Raw genomic sequence first — 27,374 nt, 5'->3', positions numbered from 1 at the left:
AGTCTGATAGTTTATATATCAATGATGAAATCTTAACATTATAACACATGCCAATACGGCCGGGTTAACTTATAAAGTGACATTTTAAATTTGCCGCTAAACTTCCGGTTCGAAACGCCTCTGAGGATGACGTATGCGCGTGACGTAGACCGGGGAACACGGGTATGCCTTCCACATTGAAGCCAATACGAAAAAGCTCTGTTTTCATTTCATAATTCCACAGTATTCTGGACATCTGTGTTCGTGAATCTGGGAATGACTACAACAGTAAATAAACACAAGACATATATATACTCTATTAGCCACAACACAACCAGGCTTATATTTAATATGCCACAAATTAATCCTGCATAAAAACACCTGCGTGTTTGTTATGCTAGCTCCTAGCTCCTCTGCTAGCTCCTAGCTCCATAGAACACGCCAATACAATTCAAACACCTGATCAACACACACAATCACTCAGCCCAAAAGACCGTTCACCTAACCCAAGGTTCATAAAGCTTATATATTTTTAAAAAGTTACGTACATACGCAAAAAAAAGTTGCGCACATACGGCCAAGCGATCAAATGTTTAGAAGCCAAAGCTGCATACTCACAGTAGCACGTCTGCGTCTTTGTCATCCAAATCAAAGTAATCCTGGTAAGAGTCTGTGTTGTCCCACTTCTCTACAGGCGTCTGTGTATCCAAGTCAAAAGTCCTCCTGGTTAGAGTCTCTGTTATCCGAGTTCTTCCATCTTGACTGCATCTTTCGGGAATGTAAACAAAGAAGCGCCGGCTGTGTACTGTTGTTGCTGACTACGTTCGAAAAATACGTCCATTTCGCACCGACAACTTTCTTCTTTGCTTGCTCAGCTTCCTTCTCCATAATGCAATGAACATGATTGCAACAGATTCACGAACACAGATGTCCAGAATACTGTGGAATTATGAAATGAAAACAGAGCTTTTTCGTATTGGCTTCAATGTGGAAGGCATACCCGTGTTCGCCGGTCTACGTCACGCGCATACGTCATCCTCAGAGGCGTTTCGAACCGGAAGTTTAGCGGCAAATTTAAAATGTCACTTTATAAGTTAACCCGGCCGTATTGGCATGTGTTATAATGTTAAGATTTCATCATTGATATATAAACTATCAGACTGCGTGGTCGCTAGTAGTGGCTTTCAGTAGGCCTTTAAACTATACATGTAGCCCTCAAATCTCTCAATATTTTATACACTAACACTTGATCTCGTTGTTGATAACTTCCGCGTCTCTTTCTTAGTAGCGCGCAGGCTAAGATAACTAGCAAGCTAAGCTAAGCCTGAGAAGCTTTAAAGTTCACTGAGACGAGTCTGACGCAAATAATACGTTTTCGTTTTTTCACACGATATGCGAATAAGTAAAAATGCGTAAATGAAGGATTTAACGCCGACTTCCAAGCCACAACGCCCGTTAAATGCTTTTTCTGTCACTGCTGTGTTCGCTGTGAGCTGGTTTGTTTTCAACGAATTCCCGGTTGCTAGGGGATTGGTAGGTCCGCCCTCACCCATATGGCTCTTTCAACATTTTGGGTTGCCGACCCCTGTCCTAGACTACCGGTAATTGCCTTACTGGGCTGTTGAACTTACTCTGTCCTGTTGGTTGTCCGCGCCCCAATTACCCAGGGACCCGCTCAGCTTTATGGCGCTGACCGCCCGCCAGTCACAAGAGAAGGTGCAAACGGTTCTTTGTGTGCATTTTATAGACGTTAGTTGGGACTCACTAACCCCACACACAACCTCCCATCTCATGCCTGGATGTAGTTTAACGTCATACCCAGGACATATTTTAATAATAATAATAATAATAATTTTACTAGTATACATTTCAGCATTTCAGTGGTATGTGGGCTTGTATAAAGCGTCAGGGAGTTGATCGCCCCTGCCTTACATACAAACCCCGTTTCCATATGAGTTGGGAAATGGTGTTAGATGTAAATATAAACGGAATACAATGATTTGCAAATCATTTTCAACCCATATTCAGTTGAATATGCTACAAAGACAACATATTTGATGTTCAAACTCATAAACTTTTTTTTTTTGTTGTTGCAAATAATCATTAACTTTAGAATTTGTGACAAAGAAGTTGGGAAAGGTGGCAATAAATACTGATAAAGTCGAGGAATGCTCATCAAACACTTATTTGGAACATCCCACAGGTGAACAGGCTAATTGGGAACAGGTGGGTGCCATGATTGGGTATGAAAGTAGATTCCATGAAATGCTCAGTCATTCACAAACAAGGATGGGGCAAGGGTCACCACTTTGTCAACAAATGCCTGAGCAAATTGTTGAACAGTTTAAGAACAACATTTCTCAAGCAGCTATTGCAAGGAATTTAGGGATTTCACCATCTACGCTCCGTAATATCATCAAAGAGAATCTGGAGAAATCACTGCAGGTAAGCAGCTAAGCCCGTGACCTTCCATCCCTCAGGCGGTACTGCATCAACAAGCGACATCAGTGTGTAAAGGATATCACCACATGGGCTCAGGAACACTTCAAAAAGCCACTGTCAGTAACTACAGTTGGTCGCTACATCTGTAAGTGCAAGTCAAAACTCTCCTATGCAAGGCGAAAACCGTTTATCAACAACACCCAGAAACTCAGTCGGCTTCGCTGGGCCTGAGCTCATCTAAGATGGACTGATACAAAGTGGAAAAGTGTTCTGTGGTGTGACGAGTCCACATTTCAAATTGTTTTTGGAAACTGTGGACGTCGTGTCCTCCGGACCAAAGAGGAAAATAACCATCCGGATTGTTATAGGCGCAAAGTTTGTGATGGTATGGGGGTGTATTAGTGCCCAAGACATGGGTAACTTACACATCTGTGAAGGCATGCTGAAAGGTACATACAGCTTTTGGAGCAACATATGTTGCCATCCAAGCAACGTCTTTTTCATGGACGCCCCTGCTTATTTCAGCAAGACAATGCCAAGCCACGTGTTACATCAACGTGGCTTCATAGTAAAAGAGTGCGGGTACTAGACTGGCCTGCCTGTAGTCCAGACCTGTCTCCCATTGAAAATGTGTGATGCATTATGAAGCCTAAAATAGCAGAAGGGAGACCCCCGGACTGTTGACCAACTTAAGCTGTACATCAAGCAAGAATGGGAAAGAATTCCACCTGAGAAGCTTCAAAAATGTGTCTCCTCAGTTCCCAAACCTTTACTGAGTGTTGTTAAAAGGAAAGGCCATGTAACACAGTGGTGAACATGCCCTTTCCCAACTACTTTGGCACGTGTTGCAGCCATGAAATTCTAAGTTAATTATTATTTGCAAAAAAAAAAAAAAAAAGTTTATGAGTTTGAACATCAAATATGTTGTCTTTGTAGTGCATTCAACTGAATATGGCTTGAAAAGGATTTGCAAATCTTTGTATTCCGTTTATATTTACATCTAACACCATTTCCCAACTCATATGGAAACGGGGTTTGTAGTTCAGTGTCACCCTTGGGCAAGGTGTAGCACCCGAATGCCCCCCCCCCCCCCATCAGGGTTACGATACCTCAATACTTATTTGACAACAGAAAAATAAAAAAATACTACTAATAAAAAAATATGTACTACTTCATTAAAGTGCTTCAAGTATTTACCATCAGTGTGCAAGGACGTCATTTAAATATCAGGATGAGCTGCCAAGAGGTAAATATACCTTCAAAAAAATATATATACATCAAAAAGGATAACATGAATCTAAAGACAAAAGACACACATCCATTATTGTTTGTTTGACCTTGTAAGGAATTATCCATACTTTAGACAGCCTGAATATAAAGTCTTAGTACCGTATGATTGATGTCATCAAGACACGCCTCCAGGTGATTGATGTCATCAAGACACGCCTCCAGATGATTGATGTCATCAAGACACGCCTCCAGATGATTGATGTCATCAAGACAGGCCTCCAGATGATTGATGTCATCAAGACACGCCTCCAGGTGATTGATGTCATCAAGACACGCCTCCAGGTGATTGATGTCATCAAGACACGCCTCCAGATGATTGATGTCATCAAGACACGCCTCCAGATGATTGATGTCAAGACACGCCTCCAGATGAATGATGTCATCAAGACACGCCTCCAGATGATTGATGTCATCAAGACACGCCTCCAGATGAATGATGTCATCAAGACATGCCTCCAGGTGATTGATGTCATCAAGACACGCCTCCAGATGATTGATGTCATCAAGACACGCCTCCAGATGATTGATGTCATCAAGACAGGCCTCCAGATGATTGATGTCATCAAGACACGCCTCCAGGTGATTGATGTCATCAAGACACGCCTCCAGGTGATTGATGTCATCAAGACACGCCTCCAGATGATTGATGTCATCAAGACACGCCTCCAGATGATTGATGTCAAGACACGCCTCCAGATGAATGATGTCATCAAGACACGCCTCCAGATGATTGATGTCATCAAGACACGCCTCCAGATGAATGATGTCATCAAGACATGCCTCCAGATGATTGATGTCATCAAGACACACCTCCAGATGTTGATGTCATCAAGACACGCCTCCAGATGTTGATGTCATCAAGACACGCCTTCAGATGATTGATGTCATCAAGACACGCCTCCAGATGATTGATGTCATCAAGACACGCCTCCAGATGATTGATGTCAAGACACGCCTCCATATGTTTTATATCATTAAGACACGCCTCCAGATGATTGATGTCATCAAGACATGCCTCCAGATGATTGATGTCAGCAAGACATGCCTCCAGATGATTGATGTCATCAAGACACGCCTCCAGATGATTGATGTCATCAAGACACGCCTCCAGATGATTGATGTCAAGACACGCCTCCATATGTTTTATATCATTAAGACACGCCTCCATATGTTTTATATCATTAAGACACGCCTCCAGATGATTGCTATTAAGACACGCCTCCAGATGATTGAGGTCATCAAGACAGGCCTTCAGATGATTGATGTGATCAAGACACCTCCAGATGATTGCTATTAAGACACGCCTCCAGATGATTGATGTCATCAAGCCACACCTCCAGATGTTGATGTCATCAAGACACGCCTCCAGATGAATGATGTCATCAAGCCACACCTCCAGATGTTGATGTCATCAAGACACGCCTCCAGATGATTGATTAAAGATAAAGATTAAAGTACCAATGATTGTCACACACACACTAGATGTGGTGAAATGTGTCCTCTGCATTTGTCCCATCCCCTTGGGGAGCAGTGGGCAGCAGCGGCGCCGCGCCCGGGAATCATTTTGGTGATTTAACCCCCAACTCCAACCCTTTGTTGCTGAGTGCCAAGCAGGGAGGTAATGGGTCCCATTTTTATAGTCTTTGGTATGACTCGGCTGGGATTTGAACTCCAACCTACCCATTTCATCAAGACACGCCTCCAGATGTTTGATATCAATAAGACACGCCTCCAGATAATTGATGTCATCAAGACACCTCCAGATGATATATATCATCAAGACACGCCTCTAGATGTTTGATATCATTAAGACACGCCTCCAGATGATTGCTATTAAGACACGCCTCCAGATGATTGAGGTCATCAAGACACGCCTTCAGATGATTGATGTGATCAAGACACCTCCAGATGATATGTATCATTAAGACACGCCTCCAGATGATTGTCATCAAGACACGCCAGATAATTGTCATCAAGACACGCCTCTAGATGATTGATGTGATCAAGACACCTCCAGATGATATGTATCATTAAGACACGCCTCCAGATGATTGTCATCAAGACACGCCTCCAGATGATTGATGTGATCAAGACACCTCCAGATGATATGTATCATTAAGACACGCCTCCAGATGATTGTCATCAAGACACGCCTCCAGATGATTGTCATCAAGACACACCTCCAGATGATATGTATCATTAAGACACGCCTCCAGATGATTGTCATCAAGACACGCCTCCAGATGATTGATGTGATCAAGACACGCCTCCAGATGATTGCTATTAAGACACGCCTCCAGATAATTGATGTGATCAAGCCACGCCTTCAGATGATTGCTATTAAGACACGCCTCCAGATGATTGTCATCAAGACACACCTCCAGATGATGTGTATCATTAAGACACGCCTCCAGATGATTGTCATCAAGACACACCTCCAGATGATGTGTATCATTAAGACACGCCTCCAGATGATTGTCATCAAGACACGCCTCCAGATGATTGATGTGATCAAGACACGCCTGCAGATGATTGCTATTAAGACACGCCTCCAGATAATTGATGTGATCAAGCCACGCCTTCAGATGATTGCTATTAAGACACGCCTCCAGATGATTGTCATCAAGACACGCCTCCAGATGATTGCTATTAAGACACGCCTCCAGATAATTGATGTGATCAAGCCACGCCTTCAGATGATTGCTATTAAGACACACCTCCAGATGATTGTCATCAAGACACGCCTCCAGATGATATGATGTCATCAAGACACGCCTCCAAATGATTGATGTCATCAGCTCTCTGGCAGTCACATGCATGATGTCCTTGTCTACATCCCATGATGCTCTCTGGCAGTCACATGCATGATGTCCTTGTCTACATCCCATGATGCTCTCTGGCAGTCACATGCATGATGTCCTTGTCTACATCCCATGATGCTCTCTGGCAGTCACATGCACGCACACATCTAGAAAAGCAAGTTTAATAAGAAAGTCATGTAAGTTTTAAAGGTTATTGTACAAAAGGAATGTGGTGTTAGGAGTCGTTGGGGAGGCCAAAGAGCTTGACTGTTCCCGCCTCTCTGTTCTTGTTGTCCTTGTCATCGCAGGCGTACGCCAGCAGGGGGCGCTTGGGGTGCCAGGCCACTGTGAAGGTGGGCGAGTCACACTGCACCTCCCACAGCTTCTCACCTGTGCACATGCAGGGTGACAGCATCGGTGATGCAACACTTACTTCACCACCACCATTTTAGTTTTCCTGAGGGAACTCTCCTGAAGGAATCAATAAAGTACTATCTATCTATCTATCTATCTATCTACCACTCACCTGTTTCCACCTCGGCGATGTCGATGAAGTGGTCCTCTGAAGCCGACGCCAACATTTTCCCGTCGTGGCTGAAGCTCAGCGTCCTCACCGGCCAGTCCAGCCTGCAGCACATCGCTTTAGCATGCTAACTTTTATAGCCAATTTTGCACCTCAGTCATAGGATTTGGTATTTGGCAATTGCTAACTGTTAGCATGCTATTTTTTTTTAGCTAATTTAGCAGCAGAACACCTCAGAGTCATACAACTTGGTACATGCTAACTGCTAGCATGCTAACTTTTTTTTTTAGCCAAGTCACATGACTTATTACTGGACACATGTTAAGTGTTAGCATTCCAGCATGCTAACGTTTTTAGCCAATTTTGCAGCCAAGCATCTCAAGAGTCATATGACTTGGTACTTGAAACATGCCAACTGTTAGCATGCTAACATTAGCATGCAAACTCTTATAGCCAATTTTGCAGCCCAACACCTCAAAGTCATACGACTTGGTACCTTATACATGCTAACTTTTTAAGCTAATTTTACATGCGTACACTTCATAGTCATATGACTTGGTACCTTATACATGCTAACTTTTTAAGCTAATTTTACATGCGTACGCTTCATAGTCATATGACTTGGTACCTTATACATGCTAACTTTTTAAGGTAATTTTACATGCGTACGCCTATAGTCATATGACTTGGTACTTGACACATTCTCAATGCTAACATGCTAATGTTAGCATTCAAGCCATTTCAGGGACACATTTCAGCATTCACACACAATTTCTCCCAAAATTGCATTTTCTACTGTGTTTTTATGTCATACTTTAATCCAGGATGCTTTTATTTTGTCTTTAGAATAGACATTTCAGAGGGTAAAAAGACCGACCTGGAGAAGCAGCGCACGCACACCAGCTCGTCCACGTCCCACAGGCTGACCAGGGCGTCGGCACTTCCCGTGGCAAAATATTTGCCGGTGGGGTCGAACTTGATGCAGATGCAGTTGGATGGGTGAGCGTTGATGGACTGGATGGGCTTCAGCTCAGGGTAACTAAAAACAACCAACCACACCCTTTCATTAACAAAACATACACATATCTATTTTAGGGATAAGGACAACAACTGATAATAACTATTATTTACTGTAAGTAGTAATAATGTCAGTAGTTATGTGCACACGGACACATTTAATCGGATTAAAAGTCTAACCGGAATACAAATGCTTCATGTAAACACGCCATTCGGAATATTCTCCACTGTGTAGGATGGGAAGCGACATGAAGGTGTCGGTTTCTTTGATGTATTGTAATCCACAGGAAGATTTTGTCTCGACCCGAGATCTACAGAGCGGAGAGGAAGCAGGACCTGACCCCCCTCCAGGCACCTTTTCTTTGAACTGTTTTGTAACCAAAGGTGACAGCTGTTTACGACCCCCCTTCCTTTAGAAACAGCTGTTGCCATGTAATCAGGGAAAGTCCAAATAAAAGAGGAGGCGTACAATCTTTCGTCAGAGCGTGGTTGGAAACTGTACAAAGAGTACAGCCCAGACGTTTCTCCTCAATTGAGCTAAATTTAATTCTGTCTCCGTTTAATTCCTTGCTTCTTTGTCTGTTTAATAGATGTTATCGGTGTTTGAACCTGACAGCCTAGCCTCAAACACATACACAGAATGTCGTAACATAAAAACGTGACGCAAACCGTACATATTCGCAACATAAAAAGGCACGGAACAGCTCAATTTCAAAAAGAGAGGTAAAACAAAAGTAGTGAACAGAAGGAAAAAAAATTATAAACAAATACAGTGATAACATCGGACACAAAGCCATGTTTGTTTACGGTGGAAGTCTCCTGCTTCTTCAGCCCCTGCAGTGAGCAAACTCGGCCAACAGATGGCGCCATTGCACAAACCATAAACACACGTTTCCGTCTCATAGATTCTGCGCATGTCAAAGTAAAGTATTCCGATTTAAGACGTGATGCATGGAACGTCATAATCAGATTATTTCTTTAGGGTCCATGTACACAGGAACATTGTAGTCCCAATGATGATCAGATGAAATTACTGTTGTCCAAGTACACGTGGCTAATGATAGCCAACGAGCAACTCAAACATTCTGAATAAGTCAAAAAATGAACATAAATAAATGAGGCCAATAGAACGAAGCCCATACGATTCTGTATTTCTGTTAGTGACATCAGCGAAACAAGAGAAGTCACACCTCATGTCGGTTGATAAATATAAAATAAATACAAAATGTAAATAATAAAATAGTGTTTTCTCTCCGGCACTCACCGAAGGCAGACGCTTTACCTTCCCCCCTCTCTTATCTCTCCTGCTCGCTTCTTTGTTTTGTCTTCACTTTTTTTTGGAGCAGTGTCAGGTTTGCCCCCTCTCTGCTCGTATATTCCGGGTCCCGATAAAGGCCCTTCCCGTGGCTGTCCAGATCTGAGAAACCAACACCTCTACAACGCATTCCATCGCACAAAGTGGAGATTTACAAGCTGTCCGCCTTTTGCTTGATAAGACCAAAGACAGCTTTGTGAGCACAAATGGATAGTAAGTAACAACAGGCCCCAGGGCAACCTCAACTGCAAGCAAACAAGTTGTGTGATAACTTATATACAATTATTCTGACACAAACCGGTCAGAAAAAATGTATGTAAATTATCAAAAAACTTTCCGTTCTCTGAGTTCCCAATGAACAGACAAGAGGCTGTCTTTGTTGCACCAAGCAAAGGCTTGGAAAATTCCCTTGTGTACGATGGGAGGAGACGGGAGGGGGTTATCTATTGTCATCGAAGACCTGCTCAAGCTGAAACCAGGACTAGCCCAAGCCCGAGGCATCTTTTTCTTTTGTGTTAATGTGACCGAAAACAATGACTGTTTACATACTCCCCATTCCTTTAGAAACAGCTGTTATGTAAACAGGGAGAATCCAAATAAAAAGAGGTGGCGTACAATCTTTCGCCAGAGCGTGGGTGACACTGTAAGAGGTTACAGGTCGACACGTTTCTCCTCAATTGAGCAAAATTGAATTCTGCCTCTGTTTGATTCTTTGCTTCTTGTCTTGTTTAATAGATGTCATCAGTGTTTGAACCTGACAAAACCATTCCGACACCAACCCATTCCACTCATCCTGGACATTCAAACTAACACTTTTCCAAGTTCCAAACTAGGGATGTCCGATAATGGCTTTTTGCCGATATCCGATATTCCGATATTGTCCAACTCTTTAATTACCGATACCGATATCAACCGATACCGATATCACCGATATATGCAGTCGTGGAATTAACACATTATTATGCCTAATTTGGACAACCATGTATGGTGAAGATAAGGTACTTTTTTAAAAAATTAGTAAAATAAGATAAATAAATTAAAAACATTTTCTTGAATAAAAAAGAAAGTACAACAATATAAAAACAGTTACATAGAAACTAGTAATGAATGAAAATTAGTAAAATTAACTGTTAAAGGTTAGTACTATTAGTGGACCAGCAGCACGCACAATCATGTGTGCTTACGGACTGTATCCCTTGCAGACTGTATTGATATATATTGATATATAATGTAGGAACCAGAATATTAATAACAGAAAGAAACAACTCTTTTGTGTGAATGAGTGTAAATGGGGGAGGGAGGTTTTTTGGGTTGGTGCACTAATTGTAAGTGTATCTTGTGTTTTTTATGTTGATTTAATAAATAAAACAAACAAAAAAAAACGATGCCGATAATAAAAAAAACGATACCGATAATTTCCGATATTACAGGCCGATATTATCGGACATCTCTATTCCAAACCAATTTCCGGTTTTCCTGGAAAGTCAAACTCTTCAACATTCAAACTATTCTTACGTTCATACTACATTCTGTCGGCATTTCAGTTCAAATTCAGCATCGGAGCATTCACACGCAATTCCTTGTAGAATTGCCTCGTCTGGTTTACATTATCGGTCGTTCCTTATCTCCAATCAAAAGCACGAAAGGTTCTTATTGGTCAAACGTGCCGTACCTCAGGATGTTGATGCAGCCGCTGCCGTTGGTGAGGTAGAACATGTCGTTGTCGTTGTTCCACGAGATCTCGTTCACCTCAAACTTGAACTGCTCCTCCGCCTTGGAGCGGTGCGTTTTGGCGTCGATGAAGGTCACCACGTCGTCTTTGTTGCCCACGGCGATGGTCTGACCGTCGGGACTCCAGCAGATGTTGATGTTCTCCCCTGTGAAGCACAAGAACACGCTCATGGATCTCCGCCTATCAGAACGTCTGCACAGCTCCAACCAGAGCGCATCACGGGGGACGTGTTACGTCTGGAAGGTTCAACTTCCTGCCTTCAAAAATATGTTTAAAATAAATACTTGGTGAAGTAGATAGTACCATAAAAAAGTTCTCTTTTTACTAGAGCCCAATTTTCTTTGTATTTAATTAATTTAAGAATAAAAATACAGTTCCCCCCAAATATGGTTTGGGGATTTACTTGACTTCTTGTGTGAAGTCAGCTTTAACTGCGGCCACACCCTTCCTTTTTCGAAACTTTATATGTTTACCTGGTATTCCAGTTTTTGTCCTTCTACCCTGGCGCCTCATTAAAGGAGCGCCACAAGTTTCAGGTTCCGTCATTCAATCAAATAACGCGACAGGGAGTGTGGACGACAGAGAAGATATCTCTGCCGAAAATGCCAACTTTATGTAAATATCTTGACAAATATGAGATTGTAATAGGAGTAAAGGAGAGGCAGCAGCTCACACCTTCTCATACTTTCTGTAACATCCAGGAAGAAATGACGTCAGCCATCTTGAAACATTTTTCAACTATAATCTACGTGAAGGAGCCCACAATTGTTTTTATTTCAATGTTCACAATAGTGTTGTAGGAAGGCGGGGTACACCCTGGACAAGTCGCCACCTCATCACAGGGCCAACACAGATAGACAACATTCACACACTAGGGCCAATATATTTGTGATAAAATTCCAGACGGTTAGTAATACCGTCTGATTTTGTAATTACCGAAACCCCGTCATTTATTAATGCATTTTAGGCAACAGGAAGTCAGACGCATGCGCACTAGCGTCGTTTGGCTTGATGATCATGGCGGACAAACTACACGGACTTTGCTACGGAGATTTCCCCTCGGAGTAAACTGGTCATGAGCTTTGGGTTATGACCGAAAGGACAAGATCACGGGTACAAGCGGCCGAAATGAGCTTCCTCCGCCGGGTGGCGGGTCTCTCCCTTAGAGATAGGGTGAGAAGCTCTGTCAGCTCAAAGTAAAGCCGCTGCTCCTCCACATGGAGAGGAGCCAGATGAGGTGGTTCGGGCATCTGGCCAGGATGCCACCCGAACGCCTCCCTAGGGAGGTGTTTAGGGCACGTCCGACCGGTAGGAGGCCACGGGGAAGACCCAGGACACGTTGGGAAGACTATGTCTCCCGGCTGGCCTGGGAACGCCTCGTGATCCCCCGGGAGGAGGTGGACGAAATGGCTGGGGAGAGGGAAGGCTGGGCTTCCCTGCTTAGGCTGCTGCCCCCGCGACCTGACCTCGGATAAGCGGAAAAAGATGGATGGATGGATGGATGGTCGGTCAACGGGGCCAAGCGGTTGGTTACACGTCACTTTCTTTCGCTTTCCGCCGTGCGTTTAAGAGCGCACTGCTGTGTTTGGATGGAGACAGGTGTGGACAATATTGGAGACACTTGTCCCCACACTAAAAGTATACAACGAAGAAGAAAACTATTTGTAGGGGTGTAACGGTACGTGTATTTGTATTGAACCGTTTCGGTACGGGGGTGTCGGTTCGGTTCGGAGGTGTACCGAACAAGTTTCCACACGGACATATTAAGGAACGTAATGCACGTTGTGTAAACAATGCACACCGAGGCACAACACACGGCATGCTAGCAGCTAACGGGCTAGGATAGACTGGCCATACGTCCTCTTTTCACCGGACATGTCCTCTTTTGCGGAGCTGTCAGGGCGGAGTTTCTTAAATGCCTCAAATGTCCAGAATTTTGAGTTAGGGTTGTGTGTATTTTCAATGTACGTTCAGGGTTAAGAAGGGGTTAAAAACAAAACAAATTGTGCAGGCAGCAGCATTGGTGAGGGAGGGGCAGAGACACAGAGAGGGAGAGAGTTATGATAAACGCGCATGCGTCGCCAGGCTCTGCTTTTTATCCATAGATTTATCACATTTAATTTTTTATTATCTATAGCAGGGGTGTCAAAAGTGTGCCCCGGAGGCCATTTGCGGCACACAGCTAATGTTTTAAAGGCCCACGGCACATTCTAAAAATACTATTAGAATAAACAAAAACATAACAAAAGTGAAATAAAAAAGCTTAAAAGTTAAATGTAATTTAGAAAAAGTTGCAATGTTGACTAATAAAACAAAGCTGTTTTTTTTTCTTTCAAACTGTCATTGCTCAAAACATAATATTGAATCAAAATCAATGTTACTATGAATTATTGACCTATCCAAGGTTCCCATTACTTCACATCAAATATTACACTAAGAAAAATATTTTTGGTGCAAGATTTTGCAAATTTGGTAAATAAATAACTAGGGATGTCCGATAATGGCTTTTTGCCGATATCCGATATTGTCCAACTCTTTAATTACCGATACCGATATCAACCGATACCGATATCAACCGATATATGCAGTCGTGGAATTAACACATTATTATGCCTAATTTGGACAACCATGTATGGTGAAGATAAGGTACTTTTTAAAAAAAAAATAATAATAAGATAACTAAATTAAAAACATTTTCTTGAATAAAAAAGAAAGTAAAACAATATAAAAACAGTTACATAGAAACTAGTAATTAATGAAAATGAGTAAAATTAACTGTTAAAGGTTAGTACTATTAGTGGAGCAGCAGCACGCACAATCATGTGTGCTTACGGACTGTATTCCTTGCAGACTGTATTGATATATATTGATATATAATGTAGGAACCAGAATATTGATAACAGAAAGAAATGGGGGGAGGGAGGTTTTTTGGGTTGGTGCACTAATTGTAAGTGTATCTTGTGTTTTTTATGTTGATTTAATTAAAAAAAAACAAAAAAACAAAAAAAAACCGATACAGATAATAAAAAAACCGATACCGATAATTTCCGATTACATTTTAACGCATTTATCGGCCGATAATATCGGCCTGCCGATATTATCGGACATCCCTATAAATAACCCAAAAATGTATATTTTGTTGTTTTCTTACTGTACCGAAAATAAACTGAACCGTGACCTCTAAACCGAGGTACGTACCGAACCGAAAGTTTTGTGTACCGTTACACCCCTACTATTTGATGTTGCTTTTATTATTTTCTCAATACAACGTCCATCAGCTGCTGTGACTGAGAGTTAACGATGTGTCGTGAACGTTGTTTATAGAGTCTTTAGTTTGTTTACTGGGATGTTCACTCGTCCTTTGTCTAACTGCAAGCTGTATCAGTGTTCATCCGTCCATCCAGTTTCTACCGCTTGTCCCTTTTTGGGGCGGCGGGGGGTTGCGGGAGCCTATCTCAGCTGCATTCGGGCGGTAGGCGGGGTACACCCTGGACAAGTCGCCATCTCATCGCAGGGCCAGCACATATAACAATCAGTAATCATGATTTCAATATTGATAACCATCAATGCATTTCTACCACTTGTCCCTTTTAGGGTTGCGGGGGGTGCTGGAGACAATAATCTTAATTATTACTTTGGCCATAATTGGCAGCCCTCTCATAAATGAACACTATTTTGTATCTAATATGGATCAATAATGTTCATTTCTCATTTGTAGTTCACCTTTGGTGTTGACCACGGCGATGCACTTGGTGGTGCGCACGTCCCAGATGCGGATGGTCTTGTCACCTGACGCCGTGACAAACAGATCCGGGTTGGTGGGATGCCAGCAGAGCTGATCCACGCTGTCGCCATGACCCCTGTAGTTGTTTTCTTTCACCTGAAGGGGGGACAAAGGAAAAAATCAAACATGTACAATAACAAGTGACGAGTAAAGATATTAAGATACATACATAATTAGATATTGGAGTAAAACTAAGGGACAGAAACTCAACAGTAAATAAAATAAAAGGTAGATGCAGTGTAAACACAGATGATTGAAGGGGGAAAAAGAAAGAAGGTGAAAAAATAAAATAAAATACCAAAAAATAGCAATGAACAATTAGGAGTAAAAATTAAATTAAAAAAAATACTAAGTGATAATTCTAAAAAAAACTAATAAAATGTTAAAGTTGTAAAAACATCCAATAACAAATAGGATGAAAGATAGTTGCTTTTTTTAAACATAATGTAAAATGTAGGAATGTTTTTTTTTTATTTTTAATTGTATATATATATATATATATACACACACACACAGGTATATATATATATATATATATATATATATATATATATATACCGTAATTTCAGGACTATAAGCCGCTACTTTGTCCCCTCGTTCTGGTCCCTGCGGCTTATACAAGGGTGCGGCTTATTTACGGCCTGTTCTTCTCCGACACCGACGAAGAGGATTTCGGTGGTTTTAGTACGCAGGAGGAAGACGATGACACAATGATTAAAGACTGACTTTTCATATACCGGTAGGCTGGTTATTTTGATAACGTACAGGCGAGCACTTTGTATTACTTTGCACCGTTGTATTATTTGTACTCTGCACGAATGCTGTTCGCCATGTCAAAGATGTGAAAGTTTGATTGAATGATTGAAAGATTTATTGTTAATAAATGGGACGCTTTGCGTTCCCAAACAGTCATCTCTGTCCCGAAAATCCCCTCCGTGGTAGCAGGAACCCCTATATGCTACGGTAATTACACATCAAAACCCTGCAGCTTATAGTCGGGTGCGGCTTATATATGGAGCAATCTGTATTTTCCCTAAATTTAGCTGGTGTGGCTTATAGTCCGGAAATTACGATATATATATATATATATATATATATATATTAGACTTAGACTTCCTTTTTATTTGTCATTCAAATTTGAACTTTACAGCACAGATAAGAACAAAATTTCGTTACATAAGCTCATGGCAGTGCAGGATAAAAAAAAAATCAATAAGGTGCATATATAAATAAATAAATATATATATAATATATATATTAAATAAATAAATATATATAAATAAATAGATTACTGTACAGATAAATATATTGCACTTTTTCACATGTGTCCACGTTTATGGATGTATGTTGTATTGTCTTTTTTATTCCAGCGAGTTAATCCATTTTGGGGGGAGTTGAGGGGATAATTTAAATATGATGCGTTCAAGAGTCTTACGGCCTGAGGGAAGAAGCTGTTACAGAACCTGGAGGTTCTGCTTCGGAACCTCTTTCTAGAGTCCAGCAGTGAAAACAGTCCTTGGTGGGGGTGGGAGGAGTCTTTGCAGATTTTCTGAGCCCTGGTCAGGCAGCAGCTTTTTGCCATGTCCTGGATAGGAGGAAGAGGAGTCCTGATGATCTTTTCCGCCGTCCTCACCACTCTGCAGAGACTTCCAGTCTGAGGCACTGCAGGCTCCAGTCCAGACAGAGATGCTGTTGGTCAGCAGGCTCTCTATAGTGCCTCTGTAGAATGTGCTGGGAATGGGGGGAGGTAGCTGTGCTCTTTTCATCCCACGCAAAAAGTGCATGCGCTGCTGAGCTCTTTTTACAAGAGCTCCGGTGTGTAGGGACCAGGTTTTATTGTCAGTTATCTGCACCCCCGGGAACTTGGTGTTGCTTACTATCTCCACCGCTGTGCCGTTGATGAAGAGTGGAGCGTGGCTGGACTGGTGCTTCCTGAAGTCAACGATGATCTCCTTGGTCTTGTTGACATTCAGGACCAGGTTGTTGGTTCTGCACCAGTCAACCAGATGTTTCACCTCCTCCCTGTAGTCCATGTCGTTGTTGTCACGGATGAGGCCCACTACTGTTGTGTACTTCACAATGTGGTTGGTAGTGGACCTGGCGCAGCAGTCATGAGTCATCAACGTAAACAGCAGTGGACTCAGGACGCAGCCCTGGGGGGAGCCGGTGCTCAGGGAGATGGCACTGGAGGTGTTGTTGCCCACTCTCACAGATTGGGGTTTGTCTGTGAGGAAGTCAAGCAGCCAGTTGCAAAGGGGGGTACTGAATCCAAGGGGGGCCAGTTTGCTCACCAAGTGCTGCGGGATGATGGTGTTGAATGCTGAGCTGAAGTCCAGGAACAACATCCGTAACACATATACATATATACACAAACACATATATATATATATATGTATATATATACATATACACAGATAGGTAACTTTTCTGACACCTCCTGCTTGAAACCCAAAACAGCCAGAAGGATGGTGATCGTTGGCGGTCTCATCTTGTCTCCCTGTAACGTATGTCTGCTCTTAGTGGGACTGTGCCGAAAATGTACTTTTCAGTTCTTATGTGTCTTGTGCATGTTAAGAATTGACAATAAATCATCTTGAATTTTGAATACACATTTTATAGTTGCTGGAAATGGGCCTCTATACACCTATGTAGATATTGCACCAAAAAGCAGACATTTGCAGCTACAATAGTCACTTACCACATTAGCAATGCATAGAGTGTATTTCTTTAAAGTTAAGACTAGTTTAAAGTTATCTTCATTGAAAAGTACAGTGCTTTTCCTTAAAAAAATAAGGACATTTCAATGTGACCCCAAACTTTTGAACGGTAGTGTACACATACATACATACATATATATATATATACACATATACATATATATATATATATATATATATATATATATATATATATATATATATATATATATATATATATATATATACATATATATATATATACATTATGCAAAATCATGTACATATACATATACTGTATATATATATGTATATATATATATATATATACTGTATATATATATATACACATATATACATACATACATATATATATATACATATATATATTATGCAAAATCATGTACATATACATATACTGTATATATATATACATGTATATATATACATATACTGTATATATATATACACATATATACATACATACATACATACATACATACATATATATATATACATTATGCAAAATCATGTACATATACATATACTGTATATATATGTATATATATATACATATACTGTATATATATATACACATATATACATACATACATATATACATATACTGTATATATATATACACATATATACATACATACATATATATATATACATACTGTATATATATATATATACACATATATACATACATACATATATATATATATACATATATATTATGCAAAATCATGTACATATACATATACTGTATATATATATACATGTATATATATACATATACTGTATATATATATATATATACACATACATACATACATACATATACACATATATACATACATACATATATATATTTATATATTTATATATATATATATATATATATATATATATATATATATATATATATATATATATATATATACATAAATATATATCTCTAATGTTATTTCTACTGGCGTCATTTAAAGCGCTTGACGACTTCCGGTTTGGTTCGACATGGTCGGTGATGACTACTATTAGTATTATTACTACTTTTAACACTATTATTATTATAATAATATTACTAATACTCCGTCGACAGTGTCAAATGGGTGACTTTAAAAGGACAAAGGAATACAAACATGACTTTAGTGGGACCATTCATTCATGAAAACGAGGCCGGGGTCGGACTCACCAGGCGGTCTTTTTCGAGGACGAACACGCTGGCGGTCTTGTCGAAGGAGCCCGAAGCCAACCTCCTCCCGTCGCAGCTCCACGCCACGGAGTGAACTTTGGCAGTGTGGGCGGGGAACTCGCGGCTTTTGTTGTTATTCCTGAAACTGTCCTGCATCGTCTGGTAGTAGCGCGTCGCCATCTTGGCCTCTGTGACGTCACGGCGGGCGGAGCTTACTGAGCGTCAGCGCCCCCTGGTGCCGCGGAGTGTTAGCTTCTTCTTCTTCTGTTTTTATGGCGGTTGGCAAGCAACCTTCTGGTGTGCATTACCGCCACCCACTGTAATGGAGTGTGGACCGAGGTGGATCCCTATTCTATATTCTTTTATTTAACCCGGGACTAGGTGGAAATTTGCCAATGATACTCCAACTTGCTTTATAAATAATATATTTATTTAAATAAAGCATGTTTTCTCCTCTGTTGACAGCAGTGTTGGCGCTCGAAATTTTCAAAACGGGGTCCCAGGGACCCCATCAAGTCATAAAAATGGGGTCCCACAGTACATTTTTGAGGCCCCACTTTTTTGTAAGCGTTTTGAAAAAAAAGATAAACGTATGCATTATCCTGTTGTATCTCACATTATATATTGTGTTTTGGAAAAAGGTTGTCATAAACGTTACTTAATTCATAAAAAAAATAAAAATAAAACAAATGTGTATACATATGTAAATGTATTCAGTTATAAACATTCATTCACTTTCTTCTTTCTTTCATGGATCTAAACTTTACTGCTGCCGCTATTTTTTTCTATGTTTTTATTGAATAAGTTGTAGGTGTATTTATTTCAGTATAAAAGTGTGAAAAGTGTTTTGCTTGGGTCATGAAATGATGATAATGGTGTGCCAGGGCATACAAACATTTTATATTTAACGCTTAAATCTCTGGAGTCTACATCAACTTCACATCTATCCCTCATTTCAAAATGTTTTAGATTTTTTTATGTTGTTTTTTTGTTTGTTTGTTTCCCGCCCTTTTTTTTTGTCAAACAAAACTATGTTTTTTTAAAAGCAATCACAAAATATGCAAAATCTTCCACCAAAAATATTTTTCAAAGTGGAATATTTGATGTGAAGTAATGGGAACCTTGGATAGGTCAATAATTCACAATAACATTGATTTTGATTCAATATTATGTTTTGAGCAATGACAGTTCGAAAGAAAAAAAGACAGCTTTGTTTTATTAGTCAACATTGCAACTTTTTCTAAATTACATTTAATCGTTAAGCTTTTTTATTTCACTTTTGTTATGTTTTTGTTTATTTTAATAGTATTTTTAGAATGTGCCGTGGCTGTGGGCCGCAAATGGCCTCCGGGGCACACTTTTGACATATATATATATATATACATACATATATATACGTATGTATATATATAGATACTGTATATACATACATATACAGTATATATACATATATATATATATACCTATATATATATATATGTACATATATATGTATATGTATATACATATGTATATATATGTAGATATTTCTCCATGTGGCCCCCCGATCTAAAATGAGTTTGACACCCCTGCCTTAAAGCAGTGTTTTTCAACCACTGTGCCGCGGCACACTAGTGTAAATAGCGTTGCTTGCTAACACAAAGCAGGTGCGGGGAATAGCGCTCAAAGGAAGACATTAAACTGCTACAGGAAAACACCAAAAAAAACAGGTGCAAGGTATGTAATGCTTAAACCAAAAATGAACAAAAGGGAAAGGAAAAGGCTATGGCTATGCAAAACGAAAGTAAAACTGAACTGGCTACAAAGTAAACAGAATGCTGGACGACAGCAAAAACTTACGGCGTCCACAAAGTACATCCGTACATGACATGACAATCAACAATGTCCACACAAAGAAGGATAGTAACAACGTAAATAGCCTTGCTTGCTAACACTGAGCAGTTGCGGAATAGTGCTCCAAGGAAGACCTGGCTATGCAAAAGGAAAGTAAAACTGAACTGGCTACAAAGTAAACAGAAACAGAATGCTGGACGACAGCAAAAACTTACGGCGTTCACAAAGTGGAGTTTCATTCCTTCAGGAAATCTGGTTTATTCTCATAAATGTCTCCCGACTATACATTTTACTTGTTTCAAAAACAAACACAACACTTTGTAGTTTGCAGTGCAATTTATTTCAAGTGTCGCTTACATGAAAATTCATATTACAAAAAAAAAAAAACGTGTACACGCGCTCCGTCCCAGACACGCGACGTCGGTGACGGGAGGCCGGGCCGTGTGCAGGAAGGCTCGGGTGTCGGCCGTCCATGGCGTTTCTTCCTCTCCTCCGTGTTGCATCAAATCACTCGTAAAAAGTCAGCTTGGAAGACGTCAGTCCTTGGAGCGTGTACACTAGCCTTTAAATCGTTTTACACCAGTTGATCTGCCGTCTCTTTTCTGCTCTGCCCCCCCCTCTGTTGCGTGTAGAGGTTATTCGGTGACCACAGATGAGGCGCTAGCTGTTCAAAGTCGGGACCCGGGGTGGACCACTCATATGTGCATCAATATGGGAATCAATAGGAATAACAACACTTATTATTATTATTATTATTTGCAGTTTGTTAATTTAGCATAGTTAGCATTCTTGTCATGTATTATCGTCACGGTACAACGTGACACAACAGTCGTGTGTCAGAAAGTGTTTCAGTTTGATTTTGTTCTGACGCAGTTTTAAAGATGTGAGGTTTCCTGTGCTCTTATTTTGGCGATTGAGTCTGGGGCGTCGCGTTTTCTGCGTAATTTTGGCTCTTGGGTGATAGTGTAAACCAGGGGTCACCAACGCGGTGCCCGTAAGGACCAGATGAGTAGCCCGCTGGCCTGTTCTAAAAATAGCTCAAATAGCAGCACTTACCAGTGAGCTGCCTCGATTTTTTTTAATTTGATTTATTTACTAGCAAGCTGGTCTCACTTTGCCCGACATTTTTAATTCTAAGAGAGACAAAACTCAAATAGAATTTGAAAATCCAAGAAAATATTTTAAAGACTTGGTCTTCACTTGTTTAAATAAATTAATTTACTTTTTTACTTAGCTTCTTATAACTTTCAGAAACACAATATTAGAGAAAAAAATACAACCTTAAAAATGATTTTAGGATTTTTAAACACATATACCTTTTTACCTTTTAAATTCCTTCCTCTTCTTTCCAGACAATTTAAATCAATCTTTAAGTAATTTTTTTTTATTATTGTAAAGAATAATAAATACATTTTAATTTAATTCTTCATTTTAGCTTCTGTTTTTTCGACGAAGAATATTTGTGAAATATTTCTTCAAACTTATGATTAAAATTCAAAAAAATTATTCTGGCAAATCTAGAAAATCTGTAGAATCAATTTTAAATCTTATTTCAAAGTCTTTTGAATTTCTTTTAACATTTTTGTTCTGGAAAATCTAGAAGAAATAAAGATTTGTCTTTGTTAGAAATATAGCTTGGTCCAATTTGTTATATATTCTAACAAAGTGCAGATTGGATTTTAACCTATTTAAAACATGTCATCAAAATTCTAAAATTAATCTTAATGAGGAAAAATTACTAATGATGTTCCAAAATTTTTTTTTTTAATTTAATAGTATATATATTTATTGTGAGAAATCATTAAGATGATCAGTGTTTCCACAAAGATAAATATCATTAATTATTAATAATAACAGAGTTAAAGGTAAATTGAGCAAATTGGCTATTTCTGGCAATTTATCTAAGTGTGTATCAAACTGGTAGCCCTTCGCATTAATCACTACCCAAGAAGTAGCTCTTGGTTTCAAAAAGGTTGGTGACCCCTGGTGTAAACCATAGACATCTTCTAAGGCAGGGGTGTCAAAGTCAAATGGACGGAGGGCCAAATAAAAAATTTAGCTACAAGCCGAGGGCCGGACTGTTCGAATGTTCATTGAAAAATTTTTAAATGACGCATATAGTCTAGTGAACCTAATTGAACCTACTGAAAACCTAACAAATATATTCCAATATGATCAGATAAATAAAGCAATATTTTCTTATGGCTCTGTCAGTAATCTTTAATTTTCAACAGACACAAAAGACAAATTTCCTTTATATAAAAATCCCCATAACATGAACATTAAATGAAAGAAACCGGTATTCAAGGCACCATCAGTAACCTATATTTTCTATTTTAGCAAAAGTGGGCTAAATTTACTTCAAAGAAAAAAACAATAATAGCAATTTTCTATCATCCACTCAACTGAAATATTTTTAAAATATAATTAAATTGAAATACAATAAAATAAAGTGCAAAAATCTATAAATCAAAAACAACACTTTGTTTAAGGAGAAGTAACATGCAGTGAAAACAAATATTAAACTTTAACTTTTAAACTTGAATTGAGTAAAAACTCTAAATATGTGATTGCACAGTAATGTTCACATTAAACCCCCCTCCTCCCTCCGTGGGAGGGAGGCGAGTTGGGTGCCCGAAACCCCCCGCTGGTTTCGGCCCGCCCCTTGGCGCGCGTGGCACGGCGGGCTCCGCGACCCGACGGCTGGCCCTCGTGGCTTGACGGCGGGCGCGTCCCGACGGGCCGCGCGTAGGGGTCAAACGCAGAAGTCTCAGGGCCTCGTGGTGAGGGGGTGGCCTGCGGGTTTCGGCCCGCTTGACCCCCCCGCTCCGCTTGGCGCGCGCGGCACATGACGGGTTCCGCCACCGACGCTCGGGCTGCAGCCCGACGGTGGTGCGGGCCCGGCGGTGACGCGCGGTTTGGGGAAACAAAGCAGAAGTCTCAGGGCCTCGGGGCCGGGTTTCGGCCCGCCCCCTTGGCGCGCGTGGCACGGCGGGCTCCGCGACTGACGGCCGGGCTGCAGCCCTTCGGCCGGCAGGCGCGTCCCGGCGGGCCGCTCGCCCCCTTTCGGAACCTTGGACCGGCATCCGCTTGGTGCGTGTAAAAGATCTGCGGTCTAAAAAAAAAAAAAAAAAAAAAAAAAAAAAGATCTGCGGTCTGCGGGCCGGTTCTAATAATAAATCAAGATCATCCCAAGGGCCGTAAAAAACCTTCTCGCGGGCCGGATATGGCCCGCGGGCCTTGACTCTGACATATGTGTTCTAAGGGTACGCGGCATGGAGCGCTACTGCCTACTGGCGCTGACGAGACGCGGGGCCGCCATCTTGGAGTGGTGATCCGCTCCACTCAGCGCAATTCATTTGGCAGGAACAATTAACTGTCAGCGCATTTATCGCTGAATACCACTGATTTTCACACGTTTTTTTTGTCATACGTGTAGCTATGATAAAGGACACATGTTTTATTATTCAGTTTGCTTAACAGTAATACAATATTCTTATAAACTATAAATGACCAGACGTTTGAGATCAAAACTGGGAATATAATCCCAGAGAAAGGGGGAAAAAACCATCAGCTATTTTTAAATTGAAGAAACAACATGATTAGGTTATATATACATGCGTATATCCTACATAAACAATGTATGAATACATTAGATATCTATATATCCTATACAGCGTATCTCTGTTGCTGCAGCAGCAGAGAGTTTATTCTGTCTTGACACTTTGTATTGATATTTTGTATTACGTTCTTCCCTTAAATGATCATGTTTACACTGATTTTTTTATACAGATTTTTGATGTATGTCGCTTTGGATAAAAGCGTCTGCCAAATACTTCAACATATATAAACACCTGAAAGTCTTTATATCAGCTAAAACCACCAATCTGTTTCACTGGATTCAGAATAAAACCACATTCTGTCTTAGCCAACAATGTTAGTATTTGAATATTGTTACTTGAAGATTTATTCCTGGTTACAATTATACTGTTAAAGAAGTATTGTCTTATACTTTGCCTAAAATGAGAATGCATCATAATCAGTATATTGAAGATCTTTTCTCCAACTCTGTGGTAATATTCTTTTCACAAAATACAACCAATAATACGTCAATGTTAAATTTTACTTGTGAAAAGTAATCCCCCGATTCCTATTTTCAACAGTCCGCTCATTTGAGCAGGAAAACGCTGAACACCATCTTTGTTTTCTACCTGTCAACTGTCAGTTTAGGCCAGGGGTCACCAACCTTTTTGAAAGCAAGAGCTACTTCTTGGGTAGTGATTAATGCGAAGGGCTACCAGTTTGATACACACTTCAATAAATTACCAGAAATAGCCAATTTGCTCAATTTACCTTTAACTCTATGTTATTATTAATAATTAATGATATTTACACATAATTGAACGGTTTAAAAGAGGAGAAAACACGAAAAAAAATGACAATTAAATTTCGAAACAGAGTTTATCTTCAATTTCGACTCTTTAAAATTCAAAATTCAACCGAAAAAAAGAAGAGAAAAACTAGCTAATTCGAATCTTTTTGAAAAAAATAAAAAAAATAATTTATGGAACATCATTAGTAATTTTTCCGGATTAAGATTAATTTGAGAATTTTTTGGACATGTTTTAAATAGGTTAAAATCCAATCTGCACTTTGTTAGAATATATAACAAATTGGACCAAGCTATATTTCTAACAAAGACAAATCATTATTTCTTCTAGATTTTCCAGAACAAAAATTCAAAAGACTTTGAAATAAGATTTAAATTTGATTCTACAGATTTTCTAGATTTGCCAGAATAACTTTTTGGAATTTTAATCATAATATGTTTGAAGAAATATTTCACAAATATTCTTCGTCGCAAAAAACAGAAACTAAAATGAAGAATTAAATTAAAATGTATTTATTATTCTTTACAATAAAAAATAAAAAAATTACTCGAACATTGATTTAAATTGTCAGGAAAGAAGAGGAAGGAATTTAAAGGGTAAAAAGGTATATGTGTTTAAAAATCCTAAAATCTTTTTTAAGGTTGTATTTTTTCTCTAAAATTGTCTTTCTGAAAGTTATAAGAAGCAAAGTAAAACAAATAATGAATTTATTTAAACAAGTGAAGACCAAGTCTTTGAAATATTTTCTTGGATTTTCAAATTCTATTTGAGTTTTGTCTCTCTTAGAATTAAAAATGTCGGGCAAAGCGAGACCAGCTTGCTAGTAAATAAATACAATTTAAAAAATAGAGGCAGCTCACTGGTAAGTGCTGCTATTTGAGCTATTTTTAGAACAGGCCGGCGGGCTACTCATCTGGTCCTTACGGGCTACCTGGTGCCCGCGGGCACCGCGTTGGTGACCCCTGGTTTAGGCTGCTCGCCGGCTCCTCATCACCACTTCAAGATGGCGGCCGAATTTCTCGCGTCACTGCGTCTACTTATGAGATGTCTATGGTGTAAACAACACCGTGTGCGTTCCTGACTACAATGTAAATGTACGGCGAATACAGCAGTGTTATTAGTGCTTAAATGCCTATAAAGAGTTAAATGTAGCTTTCACCGAGTGTTTGTTTGCAACAATGTTTCGGCAATTCGTTCTTTTTAATGGCGACGTACTTCCTGCTACGCGGTAGTTACCCTATACCACCACTAGAGGGCGACACAGACCATGTTTAAAGCAACAGCGATTATTCTCCATTAATTTCTAATAGACTGTTTTAATACTCCATCAAAAGTTTACATACACTTGTAAAGGACATGATGTCATGGCTGTCTTGAGTTTCCAATCATTTCCACAACTCTTATTTTTTTTGTGATGTAGTGATTGGAGCACATACTTGTTGGTCACAAAAAATATTCATGAAGTTTGCTTCTTTTATGAATTTATTATGGGTCTACTGAAAATGTGAGTGGGTCAAAAGTATACATACAGCAATGTTAATATTTGCTTACATGTCCCTTGGCAAGTTTCACTGCAATAAGGCGCTTTTGGTAGCCATCCACAAGCTTCTGCTGGAATTTTTGACCACTCCTCTTGACAAAATTGGTGCAGTTCAGCTAAATGTGTTGGCTTTCTGTCATGGACTTGTTTCTTCAGCATTGTCCGCACGTTTAAGTCAGGACTTATAGGTAAGATAAAACCTTCTGGAGGAAAGTTCTGTGGTCAGATGAAACAAAACTGGAGCCGTTTGGCCACAATACCCAGCAATATGTTGTGAGGAACACCATCCCTACCGTCAAGCACAGTGTTTCCCACACATTCATTTATTTGTGGCGGCCAGCCACGAAAGAATTACGTCCGCCACAAATTAAAAAATAAAAATAAAAAAAATTAAAAATTTTTTTTTTGTCCTGTCCAGCTTCTCAGGAAAATCATATAGTAGATGTAGATGCCCGTATCGGGTGTTCAGATTTACTTTACAAAAGAGAAGTGTAGGATACTTCTCTTGTTGCCTTATTTGTATTTGACCACTACTGTTTTCTGTTTATTTGTTACTGACTGTGGCAGGACACCTCTGCCTCTGTTTCACTTTATGTTGCTGGTAAATAATATGGTTGTAGTAGTAGGCTAAAGTCGAATTATTTAGTATGCACTAATTAAAGGGGCAGAGCTTTAAGAGACATTTTAGCTTTTATATTTTATAAGATATATTTTTTGTAAGAACCACAATTAATAAATATATTTCAGTGAATAACTTATTGTTCAAATCTGTATATAAATATGTACATAAAGTGTTGTAATTATATTGTAAAATGGATGGATGGATGGACGTT

At 39.6% G+C, this 27,374-nt stretch overlaps 1 protein-coding gene across 1 annotated transcript; it reads right to left on the bottom strand.

The window, feature by feature from the left end:
- Positions 1–6,678: 6,678 nt before the first annotated feature.
- On the bottom strand, positions 6,679–19,007 carry thoc3 (THO complex 3). The gene is made up of 6 exons (XM_062040139.1): positions 18,778–19,007; positions 14,823–14,979; positions 11,040–11,244; positions 7,913–8,074; positions 7,039–7,139; positions 6,679–6,902 (listed from the first exon to the last, which is right to left on the bottom strand). The coding sequence occupies exons 1-6, from the start codon at positions 18,955–18,957 to the stop codon at positions 6,748–6,750; spliced, it is 960 nt and encodes a 319-aa protein (XP_061896123.1). The 5' UTR covers positions 18,958–19,007; the 3' UTR covers positions 6,679–6,747.
- Between the last annotated feature and the right edge of the window lie 8,367 nt (positions 19,008–27,374).

Source organism: Entelurus aequoreus, linkage group LG28 (assembly GCF_033978785.1).
Source record: "Entelurus aequoreus isolate RoL-2023_Sb linkage group LG28, RoL_Eaeq_v1.1, whole genome shotgun sequence".
In the NCBI taxonomy this organism is placed as follows: domain Eukaryota; kingdom Metazoa; phylum Chordata; class Actinopteri; order Syngnathiformes; family Syngnathidae; genus Entelurus; species Entelurus aequoreus.
The sequence above is the reverse complement of the archived record's forward strand: the minus strand, read 5'-3'. Positions and strand labels throughout refer to the sequence as shown.